The 19,091-nt window shown below is 36.9% G+C and overlaps 2 protein-coding genes across 4 annotated transcripts in view; both read right to left on the bottom strand.

The window, feature by feature from the left end:
- Positions 1 to 6,894, bottom strand: part of LOC106073702 (low-density lipoprotein receptor-related protein 4-like) — a 90,457-nt gene extending 83,563 nt beyond the window's left edge. For all 3 annotated transcript variants that reach the window (XM_056043603.1, XM_056043605.1, XM_056043604.1), the window contains exon 1: positions 6,701 to 6,894. In XM_056043603.1, the coding sequence (XP_055899578.1) occupies positions 6,701 to 6,746 (46 nt within the window). In that variant the 5' untranslated portion in view covers positions 6,747 to 6,894. The remainder of the gene's footprint in view (positions 1 to 6,700) is intronic.
- A 6,003-nt stretch (positions 6,895 to 12,897) lies between these two features.
- LOC106052982 (uncharacterized) lies at positions 12,898 to 16,334 on the bottom strand. The gene has a single exon (XM_056045268.1). The coding sequence runs from the start codon at positions 16,300 to 16,302 to the stop codon at positions 15,046 to 15,048; it is 1,257 nt and encodes a 418-aa protein (XP_055901243.1). The 5' UTR covers positions 16,303 to 16,334; the 3' UTR covers positions 12,898 to 15,045.
- Between the last annotated feature and the right edge of the window lie 2,757 nt (positions 16,335 to 19,091).

The raw sequence follows: 19,091 nt of genomic DNA, 5'->3' as shown, positions 1-19,091 counted from the left end.
AATGGAGGAGAGAGTCAATGAATGGAGGAGAGAGTCAATGAATGGAGGAGAGAGTCAAGGAATGGAGGAGAGAGTCAAGGAATGTAGGAGAGAGTCAAGGAATGGAGGAGGGAGTCACGGAATGGAGGAGAGAGTCAAGGAATGGAGGAGAGAGTCAAGGAATGGAGGAGAGAGTCACGGAATGGACGAGAGAGTCAAGGAATGGAGGAGAGAGTCACGGAATGGAGGAGAGAGTCAAGGAATGGAGGAGGGAGTCACGGAATGGAGGAGAGAGTCAAGGAATGGAGGAGAGAGTCACGGAATGGAGGAGAGAGTCAAGGAATGGAGGAGAGAGTCAAGGAATGGAGGAGAGAGTCAAGGAATGGAGGAGAGAATCAAGGAATGGAGGAGAGAGTCACGGAATGGAGGAGAGAGTCACGGAATGGAGGAGAGAGTCAAGGAATGGAGGAGAGAGTCAAGGAATGGAGGAGAGAGTCAAGGAATGGAGGAGAGAGTCAAGGAATGGAGGAGAGAGTCAAGGAATGGAGGAGAGAGAGTCAAGGAATGGACGAGAGAGTCAAGGAATGGACGAGAGAGTCAAGGAATGGAGGAGAGAGTCAAGGAATGGAGGAGAGAGTCAAGGAATGGAGGAGAGAGTCAAGGAATGGAGGAGGGAGTCAAGGAATGGAGGAGAGAGTCAAGGAATGGAGGAGAGAGTCAAGGAATGGAGGAGAGAGTCAAGGAATGGAGGAGAGAGAGTCAAGGAATGGACGAGAGAGTCAAGGAATGGAGGAGAGAGTCAAGGAATGGAGGAGAGAGTCAAGGAATGGAGGAGAGAGTCAAGGAATGGAGGAGAGAGTCAAGGAATGGAGGAGAGAGTCAAGGAATGGAGGAGAGAGAGAGTCAAGGAATGGAGGAGAGAGTCAAGGAATGGACGAGAGAGTCAAGGAATGGAGGAGAGAGTCAAGGAATGGACGAGAGAGTCAAGGAATGGAGGAGAGAGTCAAGGAATGGACGAGAGAGTCAAGAAATGGACGAGAGAGTCAAGGAATGGAGGAGAGAGTCAAGGAATGGACGAGAGAGTCAAGGAATGGACGAGAGAGTCAAGGAATGGACGAGAGAGTCAAGGAATGGAAGGGAGAGTCAATGAATGGACGAGATTTACGATGGGTAAGGAGCCAAGGAGATATGAAGAGTGCTAGTTGGAAATCACTTTTGGTGCTCTAACTGTCCAGCACACCCCGGAACAGACACAGTCAATGCATATATACAGTATATGCAGTCAAATCCGCTTAATCGGGTCAGATCTGAACGCAATCAGTTTGGTCCGATCAATCGGCGCCGACTGTATCTATATGCATTTTCAGTCGATATTTAGGCCTAATGGTTTGTTGGACTTTGGTGCCAACTTTCTCGATGTATATTTGTTTCACGAAGATTTGTAACACTGCGTGACTGCCCGTATCTTAGATGGAAGACAAACATCGAAATGCTACATGCAGGTAAACGCGATGAATAAAACAACGACATCGCAGACGACAACAAAGGGGGTCAAAAACGTTTGAATGCCGGAAGACGCCAAATCTGTTTTAATTATAGTCCTAAGCTCCTGAAATATACTTTCTTGTTACAGTTGGCATTTGATCACTTTCCCCTTCCTTCGAATCATCAAACACAAAAACACTTCTTGCCTTTCGTACTTTCAGATTCAGATGTGGCCGCTTGCCGTCTGCGAGGTGTCGAATTTTTCCCGCCAGTGCCAACGAGTCTAGCCGTTTCCGTGAGTCAATCGTTGCAAAGGGTCAGTCGAGGGCAGGTCGATGGAAACGTATCCAGTTGCAAGGGAAGCGACAATTCAACTTACTAGATACAGCTATCACTGAAAGAATGAGCACTAAAGAAATTCAATGAAGTTTTAAAGAAGATAAAATGCAAGACAATAGAAAACATAACCATTACATCGCTAAAACAAGGACAGTACAGCCAGCACCACCAATTTGTTTTTAACCCAATCCCTCTTTTATGTAGTTGATGGTGACCTAGAATTTCTCATTCTATTTATCTTTTGATGTTTGTTTAGTCTCCCCGTGAGTTCAGCTTAATCAAAGTATTCTAGTAACAGTCAAGCGAATGATTTCTACATAAGACCGTGCACAAAATGTTCAGGCTCGCCTGTTTTAAGACTAAGTATATCTTTAACTCTTTACAGCATGCAGAGAAACATTCCAGTGCAAACACTATTCCCTCTGAAACCGTCTTCATAATAAAAAGATGTTTAGTAAGCCAATGTTAATTTTACGATGATAACATTTTGAAAAATCAAACCAGAGTTTTCTTTCTTTCCAAAAATATAAAGAAACTAAACTTTCTAGGAAAATCGTTACAGCTGTTGTTCCAACTACCAGTCCACCCAGAGTCCACGAAGAGTTTGCAAGCTCATAAGAGGAATTGTAATAAAAGGTGAACGAGAAACAAATCGGTAATGTGCTTCTAAAAGTATTAAAAAGCGGCGAAAGAGTTAACATCCTCATTCTGAAAGGATCACACAGGAGTGCATGAGTTAAAATCATCCTCCAGAAAGTATCGCACAGGAGTGCATGAGTTAAAATCATCCTCCAGAAAGTATCGCACAGGAGTGCATGAGTTAAAATCATCCTCCAGAAAGTATCGCACAGAAGTGCATGAGTTAAAATCATCCTCCAGAAAGTATCGCTCAGGAGTGAAAGAGTTAACGAGGTATAGAAAATAAAAGCAAAATAGCAAGAAAGCATTTTTTTTTAAAGTAAAAGTTCTAAACGACAGACAGGCCGGAAATGGATGCCTGGTCGTGCGGTTTGCGCGCTGGACTGTCGTTCGGATTTATCGACGGTCGAGGGTTCAAACCCTGCCCGTCGTCCAGTGGGAGGTTTGGACTAGGAAGTAAACTATCTTCAACTCTGAAGGAACATCCGAAACATGTCAAACATTTTTACAAATATTCGTTTTAAAACAATCACTAGCCGCCTCCCTTGTAAACCGCTTCTAATGACTTGACAACTCAAAAGTAAAGACAAAAGGGTACTGTAATCTGAACGTAGACCAAGCCTAGAGTTCTAGCGTTGCTTCCTGACTCCGCCTAAGCTTCGACGCGATACAAAAGAACGACCCTATCTTGGTTGATAGTTCAACCAGTCTGCCGGGATCAAACAGCTCTGCTATCATTTGTTATCCCTTAAGCTGAAAGCTATGACAGTTAATTAGATCATTTCGTGCAGGGCCGTGCAAATAGAACACTGATAAGCTGGTGTTGTTATTTGCTCAAAGCCAACAAACGAAAGGAGAAAATCGAGACATTTGTTCCTCCATTGAAGTTCAGATGGAATAAGAGAAGATGAGTAGTTTTGTAATCAGACTTGGAGCACATCTTTCAAAGCCAGACACGTTACAGACAACATGAAGACACATTGATATAAAGCCTGGAAGATCATAGGTGCAACATGCAGACTCACTGATATCAAGTCTGAAAGATGTAACATGATACATTGATATCAAGTCTGAAAGATGCAACATGGAGATACATTGATATCAAGCCTGAAAAATGCAACATGAAGATACTTTGATATCAAGTCTGAAAGATGCAACACGAAGACACATTGATATCAAGCCTGGAAGATCATATGTGCCACATGAAGACACACTGATATCAAGTCTGAAAGATGCAACATAAAGACACATTGATATCAAGCCTGGAAGATCATATGTGCCACATGAAGACACAATGATATCAAGTCTGAAAGATGCAACATGAAGACACATTGATATCAAGCCTGGAAGATCATATGTGCCACATGAAGACACATTGATGTAAAAACATGAAGACACATTGATGTGAAGACTTAAAGAGACAACATGAAGACACATTGATGTTGATTCTTAAAGAGACAACATCAACACAGTGATGTTAATTCTTAAAGAGACAACATCAACACAGTGATGTTAATTCCTAAAGAAACAACATGAAGACACAGTGATGTTAATTCCTAAAGAAACAACATGAAGACACATTGATGTAAAAACTTAGAGACAACATGAAGACACATTGATGTTAATTCTTAAAGAAACAACATGAAGACACATTGATGTAAAAACTTAAAGAGACAATATGAAGACACATTGGTAACAAGTCAAATAAGAGACAAGATGAAGACACATTGGTAACAAGTCAAAAAGAGACAACATGAAGACACATTGGTAACAAGTCAAAAAGAGACAACATGAAGACACATTGATGTTAATTCTTAAAGAAACAACATGAAGACACATTGATGTAAAAACTTAAAGAGACAACATGAAGACACATTGGTAACAAGTCAAAAAGAGACAACATGAAGACACATTGGTAACAAGTCAAAAAGAGACAACATGAAGACACATTGGTAACAAGTCAAAAAGAGACAACATGAAGACACATTGATGTAAAAACTTAAAGAGACAAGATGAAGACACATTGATGTAAAAACTTAAAGAGACAAGATGAAGACACATTGATGTAAAAACTTAAAGAGACAAGATGAAGACACATTGATGTAAAAACTTAAAGAGACAAGATGAAGACACATTGATGTAAAAACTTAAAGAGACAAGATGAAGACAAAGTTAACCAAGTCAACCAGATGTCCTTTCAAATGAAGCATTGTTAACAAGGCTGGAAGTAATCCAACTGGCAGTTGCTAATACACTTACTGCATTTCAAGAATACCTGGCACTTAAAACACCTACAACAGCCAAGAATTCAGACATGGAGATGTAAAGCCCAAGATAGATCAGAATGGAAAGATGTTCTAGAGCAGTCTTAGGGTTCTCTATGGGCTGTATGCCACTGGGATGGATGGATGGATGGTACTTTAAAGAAATACTCCTGGCCTGACCATTTTTTTTTTTACCTAAATCTAAGTTTAAAGTGAGCTCTCCACATTTAGTGATCACTAAAACATATATTATATGGCATGAATATATTAAGAACATGATAGATGTATATCGATCTAGATTTATTTACACTAACACAATCTAAGTGAATCAGATCAGTTAGATCTAGATCTATGTAAAGAACTTTGGGTTAGTTCTTTACTATAGATAAATGGCTCGATGTACTAAGGGTATGATTCTATGAAGGGCGTAAAATAATGCCCCACCTGTAGATCCTTACAAGAATTCAAATGTTATGAAAGTACACTCAACAAAGAAAAAAAAAAAGGGTACACATATAATATGGAATACATCATCAGCACTTTGCCCAAATTAAATACTCCCGGGCGTCTAGAATAGATGCAGTAATAGCTTACATAAGAGTATCATGAAACAACATGGCCTTGTAACTACCCCAAATATTCAGTACACACAAATAGCAAGAATAATAATAATATATCTCCTTACACTAGGCATAATAACTGATAAACAATCACAAGCACCCTATTCAGACCAGGTCAGCTCTCCAACTGCCTAGACTGACCACAGGAAACCTTATTGTCCCCCCCTTGTAAACCCCGTGCCAAAACAGTTCACCCACTCAACTACTAAAATAAACAAGCACACACACAATCTCACATCTTACACACCAACGCTCTTGACAATCTAGTCTAAATAAATATCAGTGCATTTGACTTGGTTTGTTGATGATTGAGTCATTCGAATGACTCAGTATTCTGTCTTACAGAGATATTCACTTATTCACTGAATTAGACTGAATCAGATTATTAGATCTAGAAAGATAACCTAGTCCTAGACCAAGACTAGGACTAGTCATTATATACTATATAGATCTATGTCTAGATATATTCTAGATTTAGACTTTAGATCAAGATTGTCACAAGTAGATCTATCTACATGATACGTAACATAGATATCTTAACTCTAGATCTAGAATCTGGTTAATCAGTGTAATCTACAATTCTACTTCTAGATTTAACTTAGTCAAGCGTTAGACTAACAAAGTTAAGCATTTATTTTCTAGTTAACTTAATATAGACAATATAGAATAATAGTGTAACTATAGAATCTACTTTTAGTTAGATCTAATGTCTAATCTATTACTATACTAGGTCTATATGAAATATGATACTTGTAACTATAGTCTATACTTATACTCTGTCTAAAGACTTATCTAATAAATTCTAATAAAGACTCTAGGTGACAGGTCTAGATCTAGATAGTATAACTATAGACTCTTACTCTTAACTTAAGTCTTAAGTTAAGAGTAAGTTGAGTAAGACTTAAGATCTAGAGTCTAGACACACTAGAGTCTAGATCAATAGTCAGATGAAGAACCTAGATCTAGATCTTTTACTTTTAGATCTTGAAGTTGATCTATTGTAAGACAAATTTCCTTACGGATAATAAAGATTATTATTATTATTATTATTATTTAAATTTAATACATAGATTTAATAGATAGATCTAGATGAGATCTATTCTACTATAATAATAATTCTACTTCTAGAATCTAGACTCTAGTGGCTAGTCAGATTAATCTAGATCTAGATTCTAAATCTAAATCATAATGAATAAATGATAGAGTCTATAACTAAATCTACTTTTTTTTATCTAGATCTACTAGATCTAGATCTAGGTCTAGATCTATCTAGTCTAGATTCTAGACATACTCTCTAAACTCTCTACATCTTGAGTACTCTAGACTCTAGATAGACTCTAGATCTACTACTCTCTAGTGATTTATTTAACCCACCTTGCAAAAAAGCCAAAAATGATACGGCCACCGCCGCAGTCTTCATGTTAAAAATTGTTTGTGAGACATTAATAGCAGCGAATATCTCAAAATTTGAGTGCAGTCCTTGTAAATGTTAATCCACAGGTCTCTCGGTTCGCCTTCCTCTCTGGAGTGTTTACAAAGGAAGTAGGTCGATGTTAGGGTGTTCATTTGCAATGGTTGGGTATTTACTTTGAAAGTTGAAGGGCTGTACGGTGAAGGGGTAAATTTGACACCGGCATATATTGTTCATGATCGTATTCCATGAATAGTAAGAAATAGAGTATTGAGATAGACTATTGTCAGGAAAAAAATATTTAAATTTAGAAATCTAAATTATCATAGGGCTAAATATGATTTAAAACGTAGGATTTTATTTGGATTGTCTCTGTGAAGACCAATATTGTTACTTTAAAGGGAAAAAATTAGATTTACCTTTCATTTCTGTCAAGATTAGGCGAGTTATTTCCCCTACACGATGATTCCTGGCTTTTATTTGCGTTCACAGCTCAAAACTAACAAGATCTAGATGTAGATCTATGAGTTAAATATGCTACCCACGGGCCACACGCAATCTTCTCATAAGATAAAGGAAATGTTAGTATAAAACCCATAACTGAAAGTGTATCTATAATGTTGAAAAGTTTATAAATGTTTTAGAACACTACCCAAAACATATACTTGTAAAAGTCAGAATTACTATAAGCACCTTTGTATTTTGTTTGACAGCACGCCTGACAAAGCACACACTAACCTGATTCATATAAGATTTTAATAGGAGAATAAAAGCGTATAAGATGTACTTAATATCTTAAAATGTCTAGAAAGGAGTGAGCTTGAATTTTTGATATGTCGAGCTCAGGGATATAAAAAAAATGCATCTTCAATGTCTGGAGCCTTGGAGGAGTACAGGACATTTTAAGAAGCAAACAGTAAAGCTATTTATTACGTCCCATATGCTAGGACAAATTTGTACAAATACTCCTTCTTCCCTAGTGCTATTAGAGCATGGAATGGGTTGCCTGAGCTAGCCAGGAAAACCAGTGACTTAGCAGAATTTAAGTCATTGGTTAATATGCATGACTAAATGCATGACGCGTAGGACGTAATCATCTTCTTTTTTGAAGTAACGTCTGTATTATATAAGATAAGATAAGATATAACATTCACTTGATCTATGTGGAAATGCTTCTTGCTTCAAATTTCTGGTATAATGGAAATCATTTTTTTCGTTCAAAAAATATAGCTCTTGGATGTGCAGAGTTCAAGTGGTGGCAGATTCAACTTTGTATTTCCCAAAAGCATAATACGCTCGACAAAGGAACAGAAGACACTTTCACATCGGGCTTATTTATTAAAAATGAAATCGTTAAAGACATTACTTTCAAGTCATTGATACGTCTTCAAATTTTGAAATCCAGAAAAGAAAAAAAACATTTTAATTTATTCATGCATTTTAACCAATGCTAAGTCACTGGTTTTCACTGGTTTATAAGTTGTTTTTTTTTAAATCCACTACTCTACGGCTCATAAACTAACTAACCAAATATGTACAAATGACATTACTCTAAAGGTCTGATACGTAAAAAAAATTTAAGTGGCGCATCTGATTCAGAAGTGAAAAATATTGGCGCATTTGAAAACTTAAAAAATAATATGGACAGAGAAAGGCTTATCCCTCGGCACCAAAATCAGACTGATGCGCTCCCTGGTCATTGCCACATTTTTATATGCTTGTGAGTCTTGGACGATGACTGCAGAGCTAGAGCACTGGAATTGAGATACTACAGAAGGATCTTGGGTATAACATTCAAAGACCGCATCACAAACCAAGAGATTAGAGACAAGGTTACTGCAGCGATTGGACGCCATGATGCCCTGCTAACTATCGTAAAAAAAAAAAACGCAAGCTTAAAATCTATGGCCATATCACAAGATCTTCGGGGCTCGTAAGACCTTCCTTCAGGGAACAGTTCCAGGAAAAAGAAGAAGAGGCAGACAGAGAAAGCGATGGGAGGACAACTTAAAAGACTGGACGGGCATGCCTTTGAATGAGGTTCTGACTAAGACAAAGGACAGAGAGGAATGGAGAAGGACGGTCAACGAGTCTTGCGTGGTGCCCCAAAGGTCCAACAGATAGGTAAAAAAAAAGCTAAGGTAAACCAAAAGTTTGGCCACCCCTGACCTAGAGATATTAATCTGTGCGATAGAAATATTTTTACCAATTTGTTTTGTTTAGCTTTTACAAAATCTCAATGCGCCATGCTCCTATCGCTTGACTGGGCCAGTTGAAGGGAGGTATCTTTGTGAATGTTTACATGATCTTTTTTTTTTTTTAATGCATTAAATATTTTTTTTTACTTAGGGCTCGAGTCCTCAAGGGGACTAATTCAGCTTATAGCACCACATCTGTCAAGAACGATTTCTTTCCCTTGTTCAAGAGACCAAACAAAATAATTAATTACCAATAGTTAATTAATTTTTATTGATTTTTGTCTTGTCGGGCAAAATAAATAAGTGTGCAAAATTTCACCCATATCCGAGATTGGGTGTGGGAGAAATAACGTGTACAAACTTTTTACTGTAAGACAGAGTGAGTTGCTATAAGCTTTGTAAAACAAATATAGGTTGTTATTGTTGGAAGACTTGAGTTGTATAAGGACAATTATTCATCTTTTACAGATGATTAGCCATGGTCAGAACGCCTGCCACACAGACAGCTCCCCTCGCTCTACAAAGCTGTTGGGCTCAAAAGAACAGCAAATGACAGTTTGGGATTAGAAGTGCAGCAGGCACTGACAGAATGTGGAACGGTGAGCTGCAATGTGCCCAAAGGGCAGGGCCTCCTGATTTTTCACCAGAGAAGATTAAAAAACATCTTTTCCGTGTTTGGGCTCAACAGCAAGGCAACAGAGGCTTGGATTCAAAATATTCCTCCTTCCAACGGAGCTTTTTTTTTTTTTTTTTTTTTTTTACTATGCTTGTTAGTCACCTACGCCTCTCCTCCTGTCAGTGCTAACAATTTCGCCGGGCCCGCCACCCGAGCAGCAAGTGAATGGTCAGGAGTTAAGAGTGCTGGTTAGAGGCTTTCAAAACGCTAAACACATTCTAGACACATTAATGATGACGTCATAGTTGAAAAATCACTGTAAAGTGTACAATGACAACCGCCTAAAGGAATTCACAATGCGATGGTGTTAAATTTACACCGTTTGGTAATTTACGCCGTTTGGTAATTTACGCCGTTTGGTAATTTAATTACGTTATTCAAAATAACAACCTGGCTAGAAAGGTCGATCTCCCAGAAGGGCGGGATTCAATTCTAGGTGAAAATCTTCAACCAGACGTTAACTGATCTTTAGCTTGCAGTAGTTTTGTAAATTTAAGTTAGTAGTATTTTTACATTAAAAAAAAAAAGTATTGCAAAGAGAAGTGTAGGCTACTTGTAAAACTCAGAGAACGCAAATCTGTAACTTGTGTGAATATCTTGACTAATAATTAAGGTATATGACAGTAACTATAGACCTACAATGCTGACTTTTGTACGAAATACAATGTAATGGCTATATATATATATAACAGTGGTTCCCAAACTTTTTTGCCTCGTAGACCTCTTGCTACGTTTTTATTATTATTTTTTTATTATTATAGCTTTTATATAGTGCTACTTTCATGCTTATAGCATGCTCAGAGCGCTTTTGGTCCAATCTCATTTGTGGACCGGTGGGGGGGGGGGAGGGGGTATCTAAAAGTTGGTTTTCCGTGCAGCCTTTAGGCGCTCAGTAAACACAACTCTGCCCGAGTCGGGTGTCGAGCCTCGAGCCCCCTTCTAGGTAGCCAAGCCAAGTTCAAGCGCACTTGGCCTCTCAACCACGCTTCCCACCACGTTTTCAGGTTTTCGGTAGACCCCCTGCTTAGCTATTTATGCAATTTTTTGAGAATTCATCAACTTTAAATGTGGGTTTTTTTTTTTCATTGATTTCTAAGTCGAAATTATTGATAAATGAACTTTGAACTAAAGGGGAGTGTAATACAATTGGCCAAATATTAGAGAGATATATGTGACAAAATTATATGTATTATACCTTACAAAATTAAACGCCTATTTGTGGGCTGCTTTGAGGATTTATGAAGAACATAAAACTAAAATGTTATTTAACCTTGGTTAGGCCAATAATAGAATATGCATCCTCAACTCAAGAAAACATAAAAAAAAAAAACTGAAACAGACACAAAATAGAGCGGTGAGATTCATAACAAACGAATATTCACATTTGACTAGAGTAACACCTTTAGTAAAATCACTAAATTTAGAAAGCCTTCAGGACAGAAGGCTCAAAAGTAAAGTAGCAATCATACATAAAACACTGAACCATAATCTTCAAATACAAAAACAAAATTTAATAAAATACTCTGAAAGACACAAAGATAAAGGCACATTCCTCGTCCCATATGCTAGGGCAAACTTGTACAAATACTCCTTCTTCCCTAGTGCTATTAGAGCATGGAATGGGTTGCCTGAGCTAGCCAGGAAAACCAGTGACTTGGCAGAATTTAAGTCATTGGTTAATATGCATGACTAAATGCATGACGCGTAGGACGTAACCATCTTCTTTTTTGAAGTAACGTCTGTATTATATAAGATAAGATAAGAAGATGATTACATTCGTTTTTATATTGTGCTTGAATTTAGTTAGGGTTTCATATTACTCGAGTACGCTATTCTGTCTCAACGTGGCACTCATGTGGAAACAATTACTTGAGGAAGTGGTTAGGCTAAATGAATAGTAAAACAAAACTCCTGTCCAAGAAAATGCGAGAGCTTTCCCATTGCACGGTGTGAAGTTGAAAGAGAGTTACCCGAGTCCTGCACGGTTAGCTTGGTACTACATAGGAAAATGGCGGAGGTTCCCGGTGTACTCGGCCTTCGGCCATGCATTCTAGTCCTTGAGTGCCAGGAATGTCGGAAATAGAAATGCTTTACATAGACATTGACTTGGATCTCTTCCAGACAGAACGGTTGTTCAAGCTTGCTTACATGCCTAGAGCTCGAAGAGCCTTCGGCTCAGCTCTTTTGACAATCAAACGGTTTCATATTAAAACTTTTTGGATAGTGATGTCCAGTTTAAAAAACAAAACAAAATTAGAAACCTTGCTGAAACGTTTTTCCACTACATATGAAGATGGAAAAATGAAATCTGTTGCTTCCAGCGTGTAATATCGTAATCAGCTTTCAAAGTCACAACTTATTTAACAATATACTCAAAAATGTATTGTTGCTTACAGGAATTCGTTTTATGGTATCAGATGCAGTTAGTTCCATGGTTTATTTAAAACAGTTTTCAAAACTTCTTCAATGGCTGGAAAAATTCATTTTTTTTACCAATAGTGTAGAGTCTCCTGGATCGTGCTGCAAGTAGAAATGTTGTTAGCTTGTTTGTTTTAATTTTTTTTTTTTAATGTTTCGGATGTTCCTTCAGAGTTAAAGATAGTTTACTTCCTAGTCCAAACCTCCCGCAGGACGACGGGCAGGGTTTGAACCCGGGACCATCGATAAGTCCGAACGACAGTCCAGCGCGCAAACCACATGACCAGGCAGCCATGTTGTAATATTGAAAGAAGCTCGCAAACTTTTTCTTTTGGGTCTATTCTGAACCTTATATTTGAGTTTTCGAAAGTATTTCAATTCAAAAATCTATTTTATCGTCTCCAATGATCCTCCAGTTTAGATGGTTTCATGGCGCCATTTACTTAAAACTTTGTTACATAAAAGGCAACACAGGCAGTGAAGGAAAGAATGAAAACCAAAATAAAAAATAATGGTCGCTTTGCTGAACTGTCAGCATTTAATATTAGTTTCATGTAAACATAATTGAGATATTTAAATTAGATGCTAACATTTACAAATGTAGAAACATTCACTAACAAGGTTAACTCTTTCTCTCCGTAATTGTTTACCACATTCAGGTGGAATCAACGTTGGTATCGTCTGTTAGGAGAGAAAGAGTTAATGTTATATATGTGTTAATTCCACGTCATAGACCCCCCCCCCCAATTCATTTTTTTGTCACTCTTGTAGACCTTTTTGGAAATCGTCATTAGACTCCTGGGAGGTTTACATAGACCTCTTTGAGAACCACTGGGTCTAAAAGATACTGGTAGGGTGTAAGATGTGAGATTGTGTTTGTTTATTTTATTAGTTGGTGTGTGAATTGTTTTTATCACGGGATTTTTCAAGGGGGGACAATAAGGTTTTCTAGCGGTCAGTCTAGCAGTTGGAGAGCTGACCTGGTCTGAGTAGGGTGCTTGTGATTATTATCAGTTTGTTTATGCCTAGCGTAAGGCGATGTTATAACTTATATTATTGTTCTTGCTATGTGTGTGAACGAACTAGTTGGGGGTAATATTATGGTGGCATTGATGGCCTATGTTAATTGAACCTAGTCTAAGCGCCCTGTAGTATTAATTCGGGCACATTTAGTATTTCAGTTATTGATTATGATGCATTCAAAATTATATGTGTACTTGCTGTTGGCTGTAAATAAATACTAATTTTATACTCCTTCGTTGAGTGTATTGTATAATATTTATACATGTAAAGGTCTGCATGTGAGAATCATACCCTAGACTATCGAGCTATATGTCTGCAGTAAAGAACTCGACCCCAGTCCTTTACCTTTGGGGACTGTTAATAATCCTGGAGTTCCTTACAGTTGGGGGCTCGTGTAAAAGAAAACCAGGACCTCTCGTCGCAGAAATTTTATAAGTAGAGCAATTATAAATTGTAATTGATGCACTTCAACTTATAAATATTGTTCTGCATGTTATATTGTTGTTAATTTGACACTCATTGTAACTATATAAATTTTTTTTCCTCGTGTGTTATGCACCTTGATTTCCAAACTGTCTCAAAATGATTGATAGGACTCTTTTTTTATATTATTATAGTTGGTATGCGAGCTCGTCATTAAGAGTAGCCTTAACTTATGATATTTCTTTACACTATATTTAATAACAAAAGCATGTGTAGTTTAAAAGTTTCACTACCATCTTTTATTGATTAAAGAAAGGAAAAGAACCAAACTTTTCTTGTTGAAAAAATACAATTTTAGTGGCCAGATGATTGTAACAAGTCCAATCGTCTGCCTAGAAGCAACAGAGCCGGTTCAAACCTTACCCATTTTCTTATTATTTAAGACAGAGGTTCTCAAACTGTTTTAACCCGGGGATCTCTTTATATAATCAAAACTTACACACGGATTCCTAAGTGAAAAAGCTACATAAATGCATAGTATATACATTTCAAATGTAACAAGGTTACAAAGACAGTTTGTGTGGAAACACAAACTCAAAATCGGCCCCTGAGTGGTCCACCAGGGTCCTAGAGTCTTCACTAGGATTCGAACACTGGACTTCCGGTTCCAAGTGCTTTACCCCACTTAGCCACAGCTTCTCCATATAATCATTTAGCGTACACTAATATTTTTCAAAATAATAATTATTATTCCATACATTCAAAATTAATAACATGTTACATGTAAGAAAAAGAAACTAAAAAAGATATATTCTTCCAACAAAATTAGATAAATTGACAACACGAAAAAAAAAATTCTTGACTTACTTAAGACTTGCCCCTCGCAAATAAAAATTAATATCTCCATTGTCATTTGTCATACAAACTAGACATAGATCTAGCTAGATCTAGACCTAGTTTTAGATCTAAATCTAGATTCAAGATCTAAGTCTAGAACTAGATTAAAATTAAAGATGAGAATGAGTCTGATGAGAATGGTGAGTGTATTTACTCTCGGCTCAACGAGCACACATTTCTAGTCCGTTTTTTTTTATTTATTTGTGATGAGGTTCATTATGACAATGAATCCACGTTGTACCAAACAAGAAGACGGGAGAGACTTCTGTACAATGACCCGTAATGCAGGATAAAAATTGGAATCTGTTTATGTAGCCAGTCCTTGTGGGTATCTTTGATCAGACATTGGTCTCAGTTCCTCTTTTGTGGATATTTCAATAGGCTTCTCCTGCATTAGCATGGACTCATCAGTGATAGGGATCTTAGTATGTCCACGAGAAAGTGTTCAATAACCGAAGTGAAGAATGTTTTCAAATCTTTAGTTTAGGTCGACATAGAATAGTACGTAATAGACATATTAAACAGTAGTGAGAGGGCGAGCTGATTATTATTCAAATTATCCGATCGGATAAAGGGGCGTTTAGCGAAAATGTTATTTTAATTGTATACAATATTCATCTTCTTGTGGACCTCTTTTGTTCGTGTCGCGGACCCCAGTTTGAGAACCACTGGGTTAGAAGGATACATTCTCGAACATCCCCTTGTCCTCTAATTGATGACTTAGGCCTACTTCTGTAACTTCCTTATATGGAAGCCTTCGTTGGGATAAAGATTTTTTAAGTTTGTCTTTTATGTCTTTTATTTGTTTTTCAAGGGCAGCTACGTGTGTTTTTATTGCAATATAAACTACTTGTTTATCAATATAATATGAGGGATTCGTAACCATATGAAAAAACTCAACTATGCATCTCCAAACGGTCTTGGGAAATTCAAATCCTTCCAAATAACTTTTCTTCCTTAAATATTTATCCACTAATTTAAAATATCTGTTTCGCTCGGCCGCATCAATATTTTGAATTTCATCAACTTCCAAAATCACGTTTTCTAAGGTGTCTGTAAAGTCATCTAAACTGTTTCCCCTGTTCTCTTTCTTGAGTTCCTCAATCAGTTGTTTAGCTCGTTTTTTAAATGGCAGAACGTTTCTGACTTGATCACTTTCCATGGCTTTTAGTAACTCTCCTTTCAATAAACTTATTTTTTCTTGAATTTTCGGTTTCAGCTGTGGAAGCTTCAGTTCCAGTATCAGTTTCTCTCTTTCTTCTACACATTTGGAAAAATGAAGATTGGTGTAGCGGCCTTGTCTTTTCTCAATGAGCTCCCAAAATTTAGCGACAGATTCTTTTTTCTCCTTTTCATACTTCCCTTTGTTATAGAATAGGACTATTCTGTAATCACATTCTTGAAATAGTTGAAAGAGTTCGGGTGGATTCGTTTGTTCTTTACACCATTCCATAAATGTTAAATTGTCTGGCTTATTTTCGTACTCTGTGTCAAAATTCATCCCATGTGTCATAATAATTATGCAGTATTTCATAAGCTCAGGCCCAAAAGTACGTTTGAGGATTCTTAAAGCTTCTAGCTCGTCCTTTGTCCACCTGCTTGCAAATCTCAATACAATGACGAGAGCGTTGAAACCCTCAGGACACAAACTCATGGCTTCGCAGATTCTACATAAAATGTCGGCCTGAGAGTCCACTGTGTCTATCAGCCCTGGAGTGTCTACAACACGTACTAAAACAGCACCATCTTGATGGAGGAATTGGGCGCACTCCAGGGTGCAGCATTTAGTGCAGGAGGCTGTACTTGCCTTTGAGTGAAATAAATCGTTTCCTAAAATTGTATTTCCTGTAGCACTTTTGCCATTTCCAGTTTTCCCCAGTAATATGATGTTATATAGTGCTATATCAAAGTCTTCCTTTCTTTCAGCCATTGCTAAAAAGAAACATAAACAAAAAAAAAACAACAATGAATAATTAACAATGGAACAAAGCTGAGATTAAGCAGACCATAGAATTTTGACTCACCTATTTCTACAAAACAACAAGATTACAAAGAGGAGTCTGTTATATCAAAGGCACCCATGGACAGTGCACCCTTGAGCTGTCAGAAGCTAAGCTATTGCCTTTATGGCGACATTTATGCGCTACGCAAGACAGCAGTGTTTCTGTCCAGGGCTTTTTCAAGAGAGCATTTGAGCCTCTCAAGCCCTCACTCTAATGGAGTTTGATGATGATGATGATGATTGCCTTAACTCTTTCTCTCCGTAATTATTTTCTACGTTTCGATGGCATTCTTAATTTTGCTCAGTAGTATTTCAGTAGGGTTAAGCTTCAATAATTTTTTTCTTTGTTATCAGAAAATGTTTTATTTGGTATAGACAAAGAAATGTTTATAAAATCCAACATTAATTTAATTTAAAGATTTCAAATCAACGATGGTATCGTCAGGAGAAAAAGAGTTAATAATTTATAGATGTAAATTTTGGTCAAATTATGAATACATTTATGTCTAGATCTAAATATGGGCTCTGTTTAGTCTGATTTAGAACTCGTCAAGTGAGTAATGAGGAAATGTCAAGACTGCGAGTTATAAAAATAGTCCGATATTTTAAACTTACTTATATTATATATATATATATATCTTTGCGAAAAAAATCACAAGCTAATCGGCCACACTGAGAAAACTCTGATCGTTATAATTTCAAAGCTTATATCAAGTCACACTGTCATTCTGTCTGTCCGTCAGACATGTTGTTTCACGCACACCAATGTCGGATCAAGTTGAAATTCTGCACAATTATTTCTTGTACCGGACAAAACAAGAATCAATAAAAAAAAATATAACCAATTAGTTTATTATCATCATATTGATGATTAATTATTTTGTTTGTTATTGAAAAAGAGAAAAAAAATTGTACTTGACAGATGTGGTGATATAGACCCAGTCACGCAAATAATGCAACAAAAGAACAATAACAAAAACAAAACCCACAACATTATAAAAATATATCCTATAAATATATGTTTAAGAATAAATACTATAGAATGAATGCTATTCATTTCTTTCTAAAAAAAAAGTCACAATAAGTATCTAACAATCTTAGCTAGTAGTTAAATGAACATTACTGAGACCTTTGATTGACAGTTTTTTTTTTTAAACAATCCGCACTCAGAAGTTTGTTATGTCCACACCTGTTTCTAAACTACCAGCAATCTTTGCTATGTTTCAAATGTCAGACTTAAAGGACTTCTAGTATAGAAACCGTCGAAAAAAAAATCATAAATGCTCTAGCCTTTACTGAGTTGACATTTTATACGAGTATTTTTTTTTTTTACTTTCTAAAATTTTGAAAACCTGTTGTCCATGAAAGTGTGTTATCTCATAAAAAAAAAACACCATGTGATAACGCAAATAGTAGGCTAACACTTGGGAGCTAGGTGATAATGACTCGTGACTAGGTAGTGAACCAAATATTGGTGATAGCTACTTTTTATAGATCAGTGATTTCCAAAGTGGTCTATACAGAGTCAATATAGAGTCAATATAGAGTCAATATAGAGACAATATAGAGTCAATATAGAGACAATATAGAGTCAATATAGAGTCAATATCCTATACTCTTAAGCGAGCAATTCTTGTATGTATGTTTGTATGTATATATATTTATATATATATAAATTTTATTTCAAAAACGGCTCTAACGATTTTCTTTAAAATTTCAAGGTATGTGCATATTAGTGAGAAAAAAATTCTCAACTCATTGGGCACATCGGGAAAACTCGAGGTCGACCGTTATATCGGTTTGAAAATGCCTCATTATCGAAAAATTAATTTTGGCTAGAATGTTTTATGAATGAAAATTTTCAATGACGTAAACGGGAAAAACGCTGCTTACGTCACTAGGCTTATCGCAGTATACTAAAATATTTCTTTGCAAACAAGAACGAGTTTTAAAGGATCAATAGACCTAATTAAACATTTGCGCACCATCTTATTGTGGATTGATTTATTATAGAACTATGAAAGAAAAGTAATGAAATTAAATGTGCCGATGTATGATTAGTTATTGTGTTTTAAGTGCTTAATAAATTGTTTACTCTTTAATTGCGTAGAGTGGTGTAGATACCTTTTACATTGTTGTTTATTTTGCTGGTGACCTCCAGCTGTCTCGTTCTGTGCTATCTTCTATGTCAGCTAAGGCAAGTTGGCGCCTAAACTGGTCTTTTAAGCGTTACGGTGTTACGTCGACCACTTTTAAGCTCACCAAAAAAGACTGCCTCTGGCATACGTTCGTCTGAGATTCGTCTCCCATACAGGATACTGCTCTGTCCTGCGTAACTGTCGGACTTAAAGAATTCCATCTATACAAAGGACGCGGATACACATTTGAGACCAAACTAAAATCTGCTGCCGATGACAGACGCAGACGCTAACAGAAAATCTTAATCGATCACCGCGGACAATGGTTATGCTTGCCCTGTCTGTGGCAAAATATGTAGGTCACAGCTGCAATCCTCATTGATTTTCGGACTCGGAGACAAGCCTTATTATTTTGCTGGTGAGTTATTACCATGTGTTCATGCTTCGGTGTCTACTGTCCTGTACCAAAACAAAGGAAATGGTCATAACACAGCTTCTCTGCGCCTTACTTGCTCACACTAAACATGATATCCATCTAGCGGTCAACGAGTTTGCGTACGATGCAGCCTCTTTTGATTT

This window comes from Biomphalaria glabrata, chromosome 10, assembly GCF_947242115.1.
Source record: "Biomphalaria glabrata chromosome 10, xgBioGlab47.1, whole genome shotgun sequence".
NCBI classification, from domain to species: domain Eukaryota; kingdom Metazoa; phylum Mollusca; class Gastropoda; family Planorbidae; genus Biomphalaria; species Biomphalaria glabrata.
This window is presented reverse-complemented; position numbering and strand designations above follow the sequence as displayed.